A 12,985-nucleotide genomic window follows, 5' to 3' on the forward strand; every position below is an offset into this window, starting at 1 on the left:
AAAGGCATCAGTTTAAAGCAGTGTCGCTATATAATTAGTGTCACTATACAATATTTATATATACAGAAAACATCCTTCACTACTTCACTTTGTCAAATATCTGTGCTTGTGTGATATCCACTTATACGTATAGAGGGCAAATACAGTTGCGATGCTATATTTATATATTACTTATTATTACACCTATATGTCAGGTTTAGGCATATTTGTATATATATATATATATATATATATATATATATATATATATATTGTGATAGGATCACTGGTAAAGTGGCCTGTGGCAGGTACATTTGTCCCAGATTCCTGTCTTATGTGTTTTAAACCCCCAGGAGAAAGTCTGCAGTGTAGCAGGCTTGAGTCTCGGCTTTTTGAAAAGCCGGATTGGGACCTGGGGGTTGTGGGTGAGAGGAGAGGGAGGGCTCCACCCACGGTTTTGGGTCTTGCAGCCTGGTAACAGGCTTGTTAGGGTTTCCACCTGAGAGTGGCCAATATAAGCCTAGTGTGTTTAGGGCTGAGTGTCTCACCTGGGAGAGCAGGCAGGGAGTTTGCTCAGAGACACTTGAAAAACCCATCTGTAAGTGCTGTGCTGTGCCTTTGTTGCTGGTGAGGGCATTAGGCCCTGCCAGGTTCTTGTAGTGAGGGAACCACCTGTAAAGTTAGAGCCCAGCCAGGGCTAGGATTTATGTTTATGGTTTCTTTATGTTGTTTCTGTTTTGCACAATAAAGACTGGCGCCGACCAGCTTGTACTCGAATCCAGACTGGCGTACTGTTTCCCAGCTGCTGTGTGTGTAAGGAAGGAGTCCTCTACCCTGGAGAGGGACCCCTAATCTGACTGTGTCACAATATATAATGTATATATATATATATATATATATAAATATAAATATAATAGCCTGCAAGTTGCAGTAAGCAATGCAATTACAGCGATTTAGCCACGAAAATTTAAAGCAGCGATAATTTAAAAGGCAAAACCTACATGCCTTGTACATTATTGCAGCTTTAAATCTTTGAGCTAAATTGACAGGATTACGCCGATTGCTGCAACGTGCAGGCTTTTACATATGAGCCTTACTGTAACATGCAGTGATCACAGAGTCTTCGATAATCTACCAATTGAGCAATCCTATGGTCACGCTGAATCGCCGTGGGAACTGAGACCTTGGCGCCATATTGTCTGCATACGGGATGGCAGATGTAGGCAGATACACGCCCTGGACACAGTCACAACGCCTCTGCATTTTTGCCGCCACACCCTGTTACTTCCCAAAAATACAGCCTCAGTCTGTCAGTCACCTGCGAATAAATCCTCACTACAACCGTAGTCACATATGATCGCAATTCAATCGCGGTACATGTACATTGCAGCTAGGCATGCGCATTCGGGCGATATTCCCTCACCTGCGTAAATAGCGGCATTGCGAATATATCTGTATCAGACCCAACGTTTGCAGAGACCTATAGGATAAAGATAGTCCAAGGGGCACATATGACAAAGGCATCTCGGGTACTATTTCTGCGTATCACGAGGGACCAGTACGCTGGTGTGAATCGCAGCTTCGCTTACATGGGACTTCCTGGATTGTTTACCAGCAACTCCCGCTGGGAATGAAAGGCCTTCTATTCATAGCCCCCCGCCATCATTTACATCCTGCACTTGTCTGAAGTGTTGTCTTCATATAGAAGAACCCTGACACACGGCAGGTGACTGTCGCCATGACAACCGTAATTAAATGGCTCGTGCAGGACTGACAGCGCAGGAAGTCAGGAGACCTCATCCGCTGTAGTAATAGCTCCGTCCAATCCAGCTGAAAGGACATCCGCAATCTGGCAATGCACAATGCAGTTATACGGGCATTTGCCAAAAGTAAACACAATCCCATATACTTGCCCAAAGCGCACGCACACACAATTTAGCATTTGATATTTGTCGTTGTTCTATTCCTCTCCCTACTGTCACTGACATTATGGAAACAGGGACAGAGGGCCTGATTCAGAGCAGGACGCTCTGAACGAGCGGCCGCTCTGAATCAGGGCGTTTTTTTTTTTTTTTTGGTGAGTCCTCCTGGACGCTCGCATAGCTGTGGGTTACCACCCACATGTTATGCGAGCGTCCATGATGATGGTCGCGATGGTCAAGACCATCGCGACCATCGGGCTTGCGAAGAGACCCTGCGGTAGGGTCTCGCTGCCGCAAGCCCTGGAGTGATTTTGCCTCTATCAGAGCCAAAATCACTCCCACTGACATCACTAGTGATGTCAATGGGGCCGGACCCAGACGGTAGGCGTTCCCATGGGAACGCCTCCGTCTGGCAGGCACGCCCCCGGCACACCCACCAAAGGGGGCGTGCTGTCACTCACCATCGACAGCATGCCCCCTTTGGTGTGAGATCCCGAGCGACAGCTTCCCCGTCGCTCGCCGGGTCTCGCGCATGCGCACGACGGAGCAGCCTCCGTCGTGCGCATGCGCATTTGGGTACCATCGACCCGCTTGCGAGTGTCCTGCGCTCGCGAGCGGGTCTGAATGAGACCCAGAGTACCCCACACCCTCCAGCAACTTTACTTCTGAAGCACACAGCCTGGTTAAGGGTTTGAGTACATGGGAGCTTTCTGTATATATATATATGAATATATTTATATGGGGATGATATACAGGAGGCAGAGCGTAATAGAATTATCAAACATTCTTTCTGAAGCTCAGAATCCAGCCACTAAACCTCTGTAACAGATCTCAGTCCTCACAGATGTAATTCATTACAGTCTGCAGTATACTGTACGCACGTGACTGGAGGGGGGGGGGGGGGGTGTAATTTATATAACATGGCATCTCCGTACATATTTCTCACTTACTTACTGGGAGTTAATGATTTGTATTCTCTATTGGGAACAGGAGATATATAGTGAAAAACACAGACTGGGAAATCTGATTTTCATTTATAATAAATACAGAATAATTCTGAAATATCCGAGGTAACATAGAAGAAACACAGGGCCTGATTCAGTGAGGATAGCAACTGCTACAGCGCACGTAGCTGGCCGATTGTTCCGTACCGCGCATGCATATACATCACAGTGAACGTGCGCGAATACTATGCAGTGATTACGCAGAGCACAGTAAGCCATCGCAGAGTGAGTGACAGGCAGTGACATCACCAGGGGGGTGCGGACCGCACCTGGGTGTCACCCACCGAGGGGTGACACCAAGGTGCCGGCTCCCCCTCAGTGACAGAAGCCGGGTGCTGCACTGTAGCATGAAGTACAGCACTCAGCTCCTGACACAGTGAGGGAGCCGGCACTCCGCACCTCCGGCACCCCCCCTCCACCCCAGTGATGATAACCACGCCCCCTGTTGGCACTGCCACGCCCCCTGTTCGTGAGGCCACTCCCTTTTCAGCGCACCGGAATATCACCGCGGTGAGGGACGCCACTGGTGACAGGTAGTCATCATTTGGAGGTGGTGACGGAGGATTGGTTGGAGAAGCACAGGAATGCCTGTCCGTTTCAACGCTGTTACATGGGTGTGCCTAAATTAGCCATAGCAAGGCATATGCAGCTTGTAAGGTCAGGCTGATGTAATTCTGCGTGAGGGGCCGATGTACTCGATGCTACTGATGTATACGCAGGACTGCAAAGTATTCCGGATGTGAGATAGCAGTTTTGGGAGGCAGCAGGGGTCTCTATGCTGGCAGTGCAACAACATTGCGATTGCATTCGTTCATTAGCATGTTTTCACAAGCAGAACTGCGTGCGATTATGGAGCTGCGATCGCAATAGCGATCCGTAGGGAATCAGGGCCTCAGAGAAGTGTAGACATCATACATCAGGAGAAAAGCCATACTGTAAAGTGGTCAATAAATAAATATAGAACAAAAACAAATAGCTAAAAAGACACCCAATACCTAATATGAGACAGTCATACAAAACAATAGAAGTGGTACTATGCAAAAAAAAAATAATAATTCCATGATTTATTAGCATTTCGGTACCAGTGTTACTTATGTTTTCTGTCCCTGGAAATGTGATCCCTGTAAGGTGACCTAAACGTGCCCTTAATTCCTCACAAGTGTCCACATTGAGTCACCGCAAGGAAAACAAACGTTACCTTACACTGACTCATATCCTCTTGAAAGTAACAGCGATCAATTTAATCACAAGTACATGAAGTGTTTAACGTGCATTAATAATAACATTACAGGCTGCCGCGGTGACATGACAGCGTTAGTAAAGGTCAGATGTAAAGGGCAGTTTACAGCCGGGAAAATGACTTTAATAAAGAGCTATTCTCTCTGCCCATCATTTTCCTGTTACTCGTCAGCGCTGACTTTTACAGCGTAACTATACAGAAGAACAAATACACTGCACTAAGCTAATAATTATATAACTCACATACTGTAATGTGATGCTCGTCCATCGCTGAGAATTTAATATGGTTAGGTTTCATTTGGCCAGCACGGTTCGTGTAGTGGTTAGCTTTACTGCCTCACAGCACTGATTTCTTGGGTTTGAATCCCACATCGGCCTTAACTGTGTGGAGTTTGTATATTCTCCCTGTGCTTGCGTGGGATTCCTCCATGTACTCCGGTTTCCTCCCACGCTCCAAAAATATACTGGTAGGTTCATTGGCTCCCCCCCAAAAAATTAACCCTAGTGTGTATGTATGTGCGCATGTGATAGGCAATATAGGGCCTGATTCAGAGACGGACGCTATTTGCGGACGGTCGTTCCTAAAAAGGGGTCGGCTATTTAAATTGAACGCTCGCTCATTGCGGTTTGTTGACGCCTCTATGTCTGAGCGAGCGAACGAAAAATGCACTCGCTATTTTGTAAAGACGCCCCTTTGCCGTTCGCATCACGCGTTATCTCCGGTATTTATTTGATTAATCGGGTACATCGAAAGGCATCTGAACTGCTCGCAGTGCTTGTGGTAGGTTTTTCCTACCGCAATCACTGCAAGCAGTTCAGGCTAAAAGACAACCAAGTGACGTGGTCGATGACGCTGCTTTACTAATTATGCACTCCCATTAAACGCCCTTTTTACCGTTAGGCACGCCTGCGTTCGGATCTCCACTCCCCCGTTTTCAAGCACCTTCCCCTCTTACCACCCACAAACGCCTCATCCTGTCACTCAAATTAGCAGCCCCTCGCTGTTTTGCTAGTGCTCGATTTCCGACCGCAATGACTGGTTTACGCATGCGCATTTCGACCCATACGCATGCGCAGTTGTGCGAACATCGCACACAGGGAACGAGCGGCCGCTTACGAGCAGCTCTGAATCAGGCCCATAGATTGTAAGCTCCACTGGGGCAGGGACTGATGTGAATGGGCAAATATTCTCTGTAAAGCGCTGTGGAATATTTGTACACTATATTGATAACTGGTAATAACATAAATGATTATGTACCCCCTAAAATTGTGTCACAATTTATCAAGTACATCTTATACAAATGACAGGTAAAAGCTGACTGGTTACTAAACATGGGCATATATAATGGGTGCAAGGTGTGTGGTACACACTGGCATCTGGGTCCAAGGGGGCACACCCAGCACAAGGGGCGTCTTAAGAGAGGAGGAGGCCCGTGTGCACTCCCCGTACGGAGCCCACTCCTCTCTCCCTGGTGGCTGGCAGCCGACTGATGTGGCTGGCCAGCCACCTGAGCATTAGTAGACTCCGGGCACTAGAGTGTGCCCGGAGTATACTGCGCATGCACAGAACACCGGAAAAATGGCAGCGGCGGCATTTTCCGGTGTTCTGAGCAGCTCTGACACCCAAATGCCAGAAGGGGCAATGGCCTCAGGCCGGCTCAAGGAGGGCCCCCGCCCTCCACTCCATGTCGCCGGATACACGTTATCAGGGGTAGAGGCAGTGATGGGCTGGGAAAAAAACGGGGCGTGTCGTGAGGCCAGGCCCCCTTGACTTGCGGTACGCCAGTTACAAGAGCGCCCGCGCCTAATGCGCGCACACAGGGCGGACTGCTGGGGCTGTACTACAGCCCCAGTCCATCCCTGCCTGTTGCTATGGGCAACTTCTTCACTTTTAGAAGCTTTGGTACATTTGGAGACTGGAGCAGAGGGCGGTGGGGAGATTTGGGTTCTGGGCGACAGAGAGGGAGCAAGATCATAAATATGGGGAGTTCTACAAAATTAAAAAATGAATTTCCTCTTTAAGACATAATGTGCTAGTACTTCATGTGCTTTACCTCAACAGGAAAAGAAAACATTCATTTACCTGACAGGTTCCCAATTTAAATCTGGGTACACAGGGGACGATCTGTTCAGCTAATTATATCGCTGAACGATCTCCCGTGAAATTCCTGGGGTGCTGGATGAGCGATATTGTTCATCCACACACCAAAGATATCACCAACGACCAGCGACCGTTCTCCCATATGGAAAATGAACAATATCGTCTAGGTTGGCCTGCATGTATGGACGATAACGTTATCATCCAGCGGGAGCGCACATCGTTGGTTGTTCATTGCATACACACGGAACGATAAATCATTGAACGATATCGTTATCGTTCAAAGATATCGTCTCGTGTGTATGCACTTTTAGACAGTTTATCTTTCTAACAGTAACAACATCTTACATTTTTTGCACAGCTACCTGTGCACCAGTTCCCAGTAGTGCAGTAACCTGTGTGGCCAGGAAGAAGGTGTCCTGGGCATCAAGGATGGCGTAGTAGTTAGCATTAGTACCTCACAGCACTGAGGTTTTGGGTTCGATTCTCACCAATGCCCTAAACATGTGGAGTTTGTATGTTCTTTCTGTGTTTGCGCGCGTTCACTCCAGATACTCCAGATTCCTCCCACACTCCAAAAACATACTGGTGGGTTAACTGGATTCAGACAAAAAAATTAACCCTAATGTGTGTGTCCATGTGGTAGGGAATATAGGGGGTGATTCAGCTTTTGTGATGCCAGCACTGCGACTGAGGTCGCAGGCTGAGATCCATATTCGCGATGGTGGACGGCGCCAGGCTAGCTGGCTTGCAAGGCCAGGAAGACTCAGTTCCTGACCTTGCCACTCCCGGAAAGTAGGGCCAACGCATCCCTGCCCCCGTTTTGCCCCTTAAATGCCTCTACCTGTCAATAAGTGTCTGCGTGCGATCACGCAGGACCCATTCTGCACACTACACTCACAGAACGGCTCCTGCACACGTGCAGATTCCCAATAATCGGGAATACGTGCAATGCTGAATTAGCCCCATAGACTGTAAACTCTACTGGAGCAGGGAGTGATGTGACTGGCTAAATATCCTCTGTAGAGCGCGGTGGAAGATATGTATTCACTATAAATGGTAATAAATAAATATTGTGAAAGAGAAGAAATGCTCCTACAACAATTCTCATACCTGAAGTATTAGCAGCATCTGAATGATGGAGGGAGGTACACGAGCTCGTGGTCGAGATAAGGCATCATCCAGTTTGAGATTTAGGGTAATTATATTTCTGAAATGCAGCAGAGCCAACTGGCGGATAGAAGGTTCCTTCCCCTTCGAAGACAAGCATGGAGCATATAAACATCAAGCACATTATCGGGACAAGTAGTAAGTCAACCTTATATTCAATTAGTTCATTTTTAAAGTTCATTAACTTTTAGGGTGACCATATCCAAAAACTCTGTCACTCACCCATACTAAAATATCATTTATGGTACCTCCGGTGGAGCCCGCAAAGATTGGCGCAATGCAAAAAATCCCCCTGTAATTGTGTCCTGCTCTTCCACCGAAGACCTTTACAATCATTGTAGGAAGGTGGCAGAAGATGAGTGATCCAACATGCAGGCAAGTGATGGCATGTGGCTCCTCATTAGAAGAATGAAAGCATTTGACCATTCATTGGTCATGAAAGGTCTCCTACAGTGAAGATACACAGCAGAGGTATCCGGTATATGTTTAGGTGAACAGCTGCATTGTGATGACAGTGGGTGTCCCATGGTTCTAGTCTGGGAGAAGTGTGCAGGGTTGTGTAAAAGACTCTCAGTGGTTTAACACCCCATAAAAGAGGGTCACCGGGCAAAATCCAGTTTTGCCGCAAAGCTCATCTATCAAAAAGACTCAGCCTTCTGGTATAGTTCAGACCTAACGGTTTGGAAAATGTTGACTCTGATGAGCCACCGTGTTGACTGAGGTTACCTGAAAACTGTTCAAGGCTCTGTGGGTTGCTCCCTGCCCGAACTCAAAACACTAACTGCAGGCGCTACGCAGAGGCTTTCCCTATCAGATAGGCCGGCTTTTCCGCAGACATTCATTTTCACTGGAGATCTCCTTTATACTGGCAATGGTATCACTGGCGATAACAAATGACTCCAGAAATTCTAAATTATGCTATGGTTTCCATACGTTCTCCAAATGCCACATGCTGGTAGGATAATTGGCTTCTGAGGAAACTAGATTGTAAGCTCCGCTGGGGCAGAAACTGGTGTAAATGATTAAATATCCTCTCTGTTCAATGCTGCGTAATATGTAGGGGCTATATAAAAAAATACTGTTAATAAATAAATGTTACAAAGTGAATCAGGAGCATTTAATCCCACTGTACAGGACACAGTATATTTACCTGGACAGGGTAGAAAATGGCCTGCAGCATTGGTAGAACATCGCTGAAGAAGAAATCCCAGGTTTCCGCTAAGGAATCAAGGAGTTTTTGCCCTGAAATACCCAAAAATAAAGTGTTAACGGTATAATAATAATTCATGCTACATGCACAAACAAAACTCTCCTGACCTGTCTGATCTACCCTAATGCCCGAGTGCCAAGTCTCAGCGGGAGCAGCCAATGACAGCAAACATGCGCCAACACCAATCTGTCCATTTTTTGGGCGTGAGTAGTAATAACCGTTCCCAGGCTAAAAATACGCAGATAACAATTTCAATATTATAATGCGCCTAATGTCAGTCTATCAGTTGCGCAATGGAGATGAAGCTAAGCCCCGCCCCTCAGCACTTTTAGTGGCTGGTAGGACTGATATACAGTGCACCCCGATCCACCTCCCCTCACTCACAGTTGCTGAATGTCAACAGTGAGCGCTGAATGGAGGTGTGCATGCATCTCCTGCCTCCTCCCATCCCCCGCTCTCACTGACCGCCTACATTTGGAGCTGCCATGGCCTTCTTCCGGCCACAGATGTTCCGAGCAATGACCATAGCATGCATGGTACTCAGCACTGAAATAACTCAGTGCCTTTACTGCCCCACCAACACTGAGGAGTGCTGCAGCTACTTCCCTTGGGAACATTAGGGCAGATGTACTAAGCTCTGGATAGTGATAAAGTGGGGAGTGATAAACTGCCTACCAATCAGCTCCTAACTGTAATTTTTCAAACACAGCCTGTGGCATGGCAGCTAGGAGCTGATTGGTTGGTAGTTCATCACTATCCACTATATCACTTTCCAGAGCTTAGTACATCTTCCCTATTGTTCCCCCAGGAGCTCCCAAAGGAACATAGGGGTGTTCCAGTAGGGTGAGAATGGAGATGACCTGCTGATAAAGGCCAGCAATGAGATAAATCCAGATAATTCTCCCTCACAAAAGATGAGGGAGATTGGGGTAAAATTAGGAGAAAAAAAAATTGGGAAAAAAGAGGGGGATAAATAGAGAAAGGGAGACAGAGAAACATGGGGGGAGGGAGACAGAGAAACATGGGGGGGAGACAGAGAAACATGGCGGAAGGAGACAGAGAAACATGGGGGGAGAGGGACAGAGAAACATTGGGGGAGACAGAGAAACATGGGGGGAGAGAGACAGAGAAACATGGGTGGAGAGAGACAGAGAAACATGGGGGGGAGACAGAGAAACATGGCGGAGGGAGACAGAGAAACATGGGGGAAGAGAAACAGAGAAACATGGGGGAAGAGAGACAGAGAAACATGGGGGGAGAGAGACAGAGAAACATGGGGGGAGAGAGACAGAGAAACATGGCGGAGGGAGACAGAGAAACATGGGGGAAGAGAAACAGAGAAACATGGGGGAAGAGAGACAGAGAAACATGGGGGGAGAGAGACAGAGAAACATGGGGGGAGAGAGACAGAGAAACATGGCGGAGGGAGACAGAGAAACATGGGGGAAGAGAGACAGAGAAACATGGGGGAAGAGAGACAGAGAAACATGGGGGGAGAGGGATAGAAAAACATGGGGGAGGGAGAAAGAGTAACATGGGGGGGAGACAGAGGAACATGGATGGAGGGAGAAAGAGAAACATGGGGGGAGAGAGACAGAAGAGACAAAAAAAAAGAAGACAGGAAGAAAGATGGGATATTGGGGTTACAGAAAGGAAAATAAGCGTTCACGCCAGTGACGAGAACAACAGCTAGTGCCCCATAGAAATAACGGACCCAGAATACTAGTACTGGTATCATTGTGTTGGCAACTTAAGATGGATCACAGAGAGTTCATATGCATCACAGTCAACACTACAGGAGGCTCCCCTTCACATTATTGCTTTATGCTTTTATATATTTATTATAAGTCCAGTAACAAAAACGAAAATGCGCAAACAAAAAAAAGGCCAAAATCTGACACGTCTCTAATATTCAGTTCATGCTGCAATACAGACTCCGGCAATAAAGTCCTTTCTGGAAAGTAATAGCGCATTAGCAGAACTGTCTTACCTTCATAAAAGCGGATTTTGTCACGGAGGATCACCATCCCCTTAGTGAGAAGCTGGTTCTGAAAAGTGAGAGGCACATAAGTCAGTAAGTACTATGCCGGAATGTCTAACCCACAGGGCAGATCTGCCAGGAGATACGATAACCGCATCGTAGAGACCAGAAAAGGACGTTGTAAGTCTCCGTAATCCCATAAACACTGGAAAAAGCTGCATTGGGGCCAGCAGTCTAACCCCCAAGAACTGTGCTCTCATGGGCCCATCTATTATTCAGACCACAAAGAGATTTAAATGTGTATTATTTAAACCACACAGAGAGGTGACTGTAAATGTACATACCTGAAGGTATTCTGTAAAAAATGAGCCCAGTTCAGTTTTCAACAGCTGTCTATGGCAGGAAAACAATGAGAGAATTACCAATGGCCACAGACTAAGATTTTACAAAGCAGGAGTGTCTTATAGTGCCAGAATACTTCTACTCTCATTTGTATGTACAGTATATTATCCAACTCCCCAGTATAAATAAATCAGCAACAGATCCGCCAATGAAACTCCTGAATTCCTGAAACCCGTTATTATTTCACATAACCAGAGTCATGGACTTAGAAGCTCCGGGAATTCTGGGTAAAGTCATATGCAAATTGCATTCCTCAATCCCCTATTCGGTTGGGGTTTAAGCCATCTCCAGATGGCGCCACCACAGTAACCAATTGCTGCGAAAGATATAAGCAGTATGGACAGGGCTGGGGCCAATAAAGTCATTTTGTGTATCTGGACAAATATATTACTCGACCACAGAAAAAAAAGGGATTTTCCCTCCAGCACACTGCAGCAATATCAACAAAAATACTTGAATCCTACATGATAATAGAGATTCAGAGGTATTAGTTACATACATTTGCAAATATATGAATAAGCGCCGGGCCAGTGTCAAGGCTCCTCTATACCGGCGTCCCTAACATTATGGGGTTCACGTCCGAGGCGCAGGGAACCCCCAAAAAATTCCAGCCAAGGACCATCCCCAGGGCATCACACGGAAAAGGGGAAAAAGGTGATAGTGTAGGATTCAAGTATTTTTGTTGATATTGCTGCAGTGTGCTAGTGGGAGTCTTCCTTTTTTCTGTAGTTCAGTGTAAACCCCGCCCTTTACAAGCACCTGTGCAATGTCATTAAACTGATGTGAGCAACCACCATATTTTTCGTTTGCAAATATATTACTCAGTAATGCATGTCATGTTTGAGCGAGGATGGAAGCACCTCAGAGACTCGCAATTATAACAAGCTCCAAAGTCATTATAGAGTGCCACATTCACACTGTACCACTACCGATATATATTAAGGGAGCATGGCGCTACCACTCACCGGTGCAGCTACTAAACTGGAGCCTAGCGCACTATAATGCCCAGCAATAGCCTACGCTCCAGGCCATTGGCGTAACTAGTGCAGGGCCGCCGGGGCTTGTGCCCTTGGCGCTGTGGGACCAGCGGCGCCGAGGGGGGGGGGGGAGTGAAGGGGCGTCGGCCACAGTACTGGCCTGCCCTACTTAGCCAGTGTGTAGTGCAGACTGCAGTGAGTGCAATCAGCACTGCACATTTACTCAGGACCGGCGATAGGTTTCCCTGCGCACAGCCAAGCCCCTTCCCTCCCCCTGAGCGCTTACCCAATAGCGCCAGACGAAGGGTGGGAGGTGGGCTTTTTCAGTGCAGCCAGCAAAGGTAAGCTAGGGCAGGGAGTAGGGCTGCGCTCCGGGCGATGGCCCTGCTAGCCCACGCCTAGTGCTGCCAGTGTGTTTCAGCAGCCAATGAGAGTCAGACAGACTCTCATTGTCTTCTGCTGCGCCCACTGCAAGAGCAGGGATTCAGGTAAGTAGGTTTTTTTTTTAAATCTTTTTACTCGTCAGGCTTCTACTACTACTGGTGGACCTCTACTGGGGGGGACTACTACTGGGGGCACTGCATCAGGGGGGGACCTCTACTGGTGGGGACTACTACTGGGGGCACTGCATCAGGGGGGGGCCTCTACTGGGGGGGACTACTACTGGGGGCACTGCATCATGGGGGGGACCTCTACTGGGGGAGCACTACTACTGGGGCCACTGCATCAGGGGGGGGACCTCTACTGGGGACTACTACTGGGGAAACTGCATCGAGGGAGGGACCACTACTTGGGGCACTACTGGGGGCATTACTGGGGGGACTACTACTGGGGGCACTATATAAGGGGCTTTCTACTGGGGGCACAAGGGACACTGCACTGGGGGGACCACTAATGGGGGCACTTCATAAGTGGCACTGGATAGGGGGGATCACAACTGGGGCTCTGCATAAGGGGAGCCACTGCACAGGGGGGAACACTGCATGGGGCACTGCATAAGGGG

The 12,985-nt window shown here is 47.7% G+C and overlaps 1 protein-coding gene across 7 annotated transcripts in view; it reads right to left on the reverse strand.

Moving 5' to 3' along the window:
• PRR5 (proline rich 5) overlaps nt 1-12,985 on the reverse strand; it is a 161,199-nt gene that overhangs the window by 11,651 nt on the left and 136,563 nt on the right. For all 7 annotated transcript variants that reach the window (XM_088478309.1, XM_088478306.1, XM_088478304.1 and 4 more), the window contains 4 exons: nt 10,948-10,996; nt 10,613-10,670; nt 8,563-8,654; nt 7,356-7,496 (listed from right to left, as the gene is read on the reverse strand). In XM_088478309.1, coding sequence (XP_088334435.1) covers nt 7,356-7,496; nt 8,563-8,654; nt 10,613-10,670; nt 10,948-10,996 — 340 coding nt within the window. The remainder of the gene's footprint in view (nt 1-7,355; nt 7,497-8,562; nt 8,655-10,612; nt 10,671-10,947; nt 10,997-12,985) is intronic.

Source organism: Taudactylus pleione, unplaced genomic scaffold (genome assembly GCF_031769625.1).
Source record: "Taudactylus pleione unplaced genomic scaffold, aTauple2 ptg000212l, whole genome shotgun sequence".
In the NCBI taxonomy this organism is placed as follows: Eukaryota; Metazoa; Chordata; class Amphibia; order Anura; family Myobatrachidae; genus Taudactylus; species Taudactylus pleione.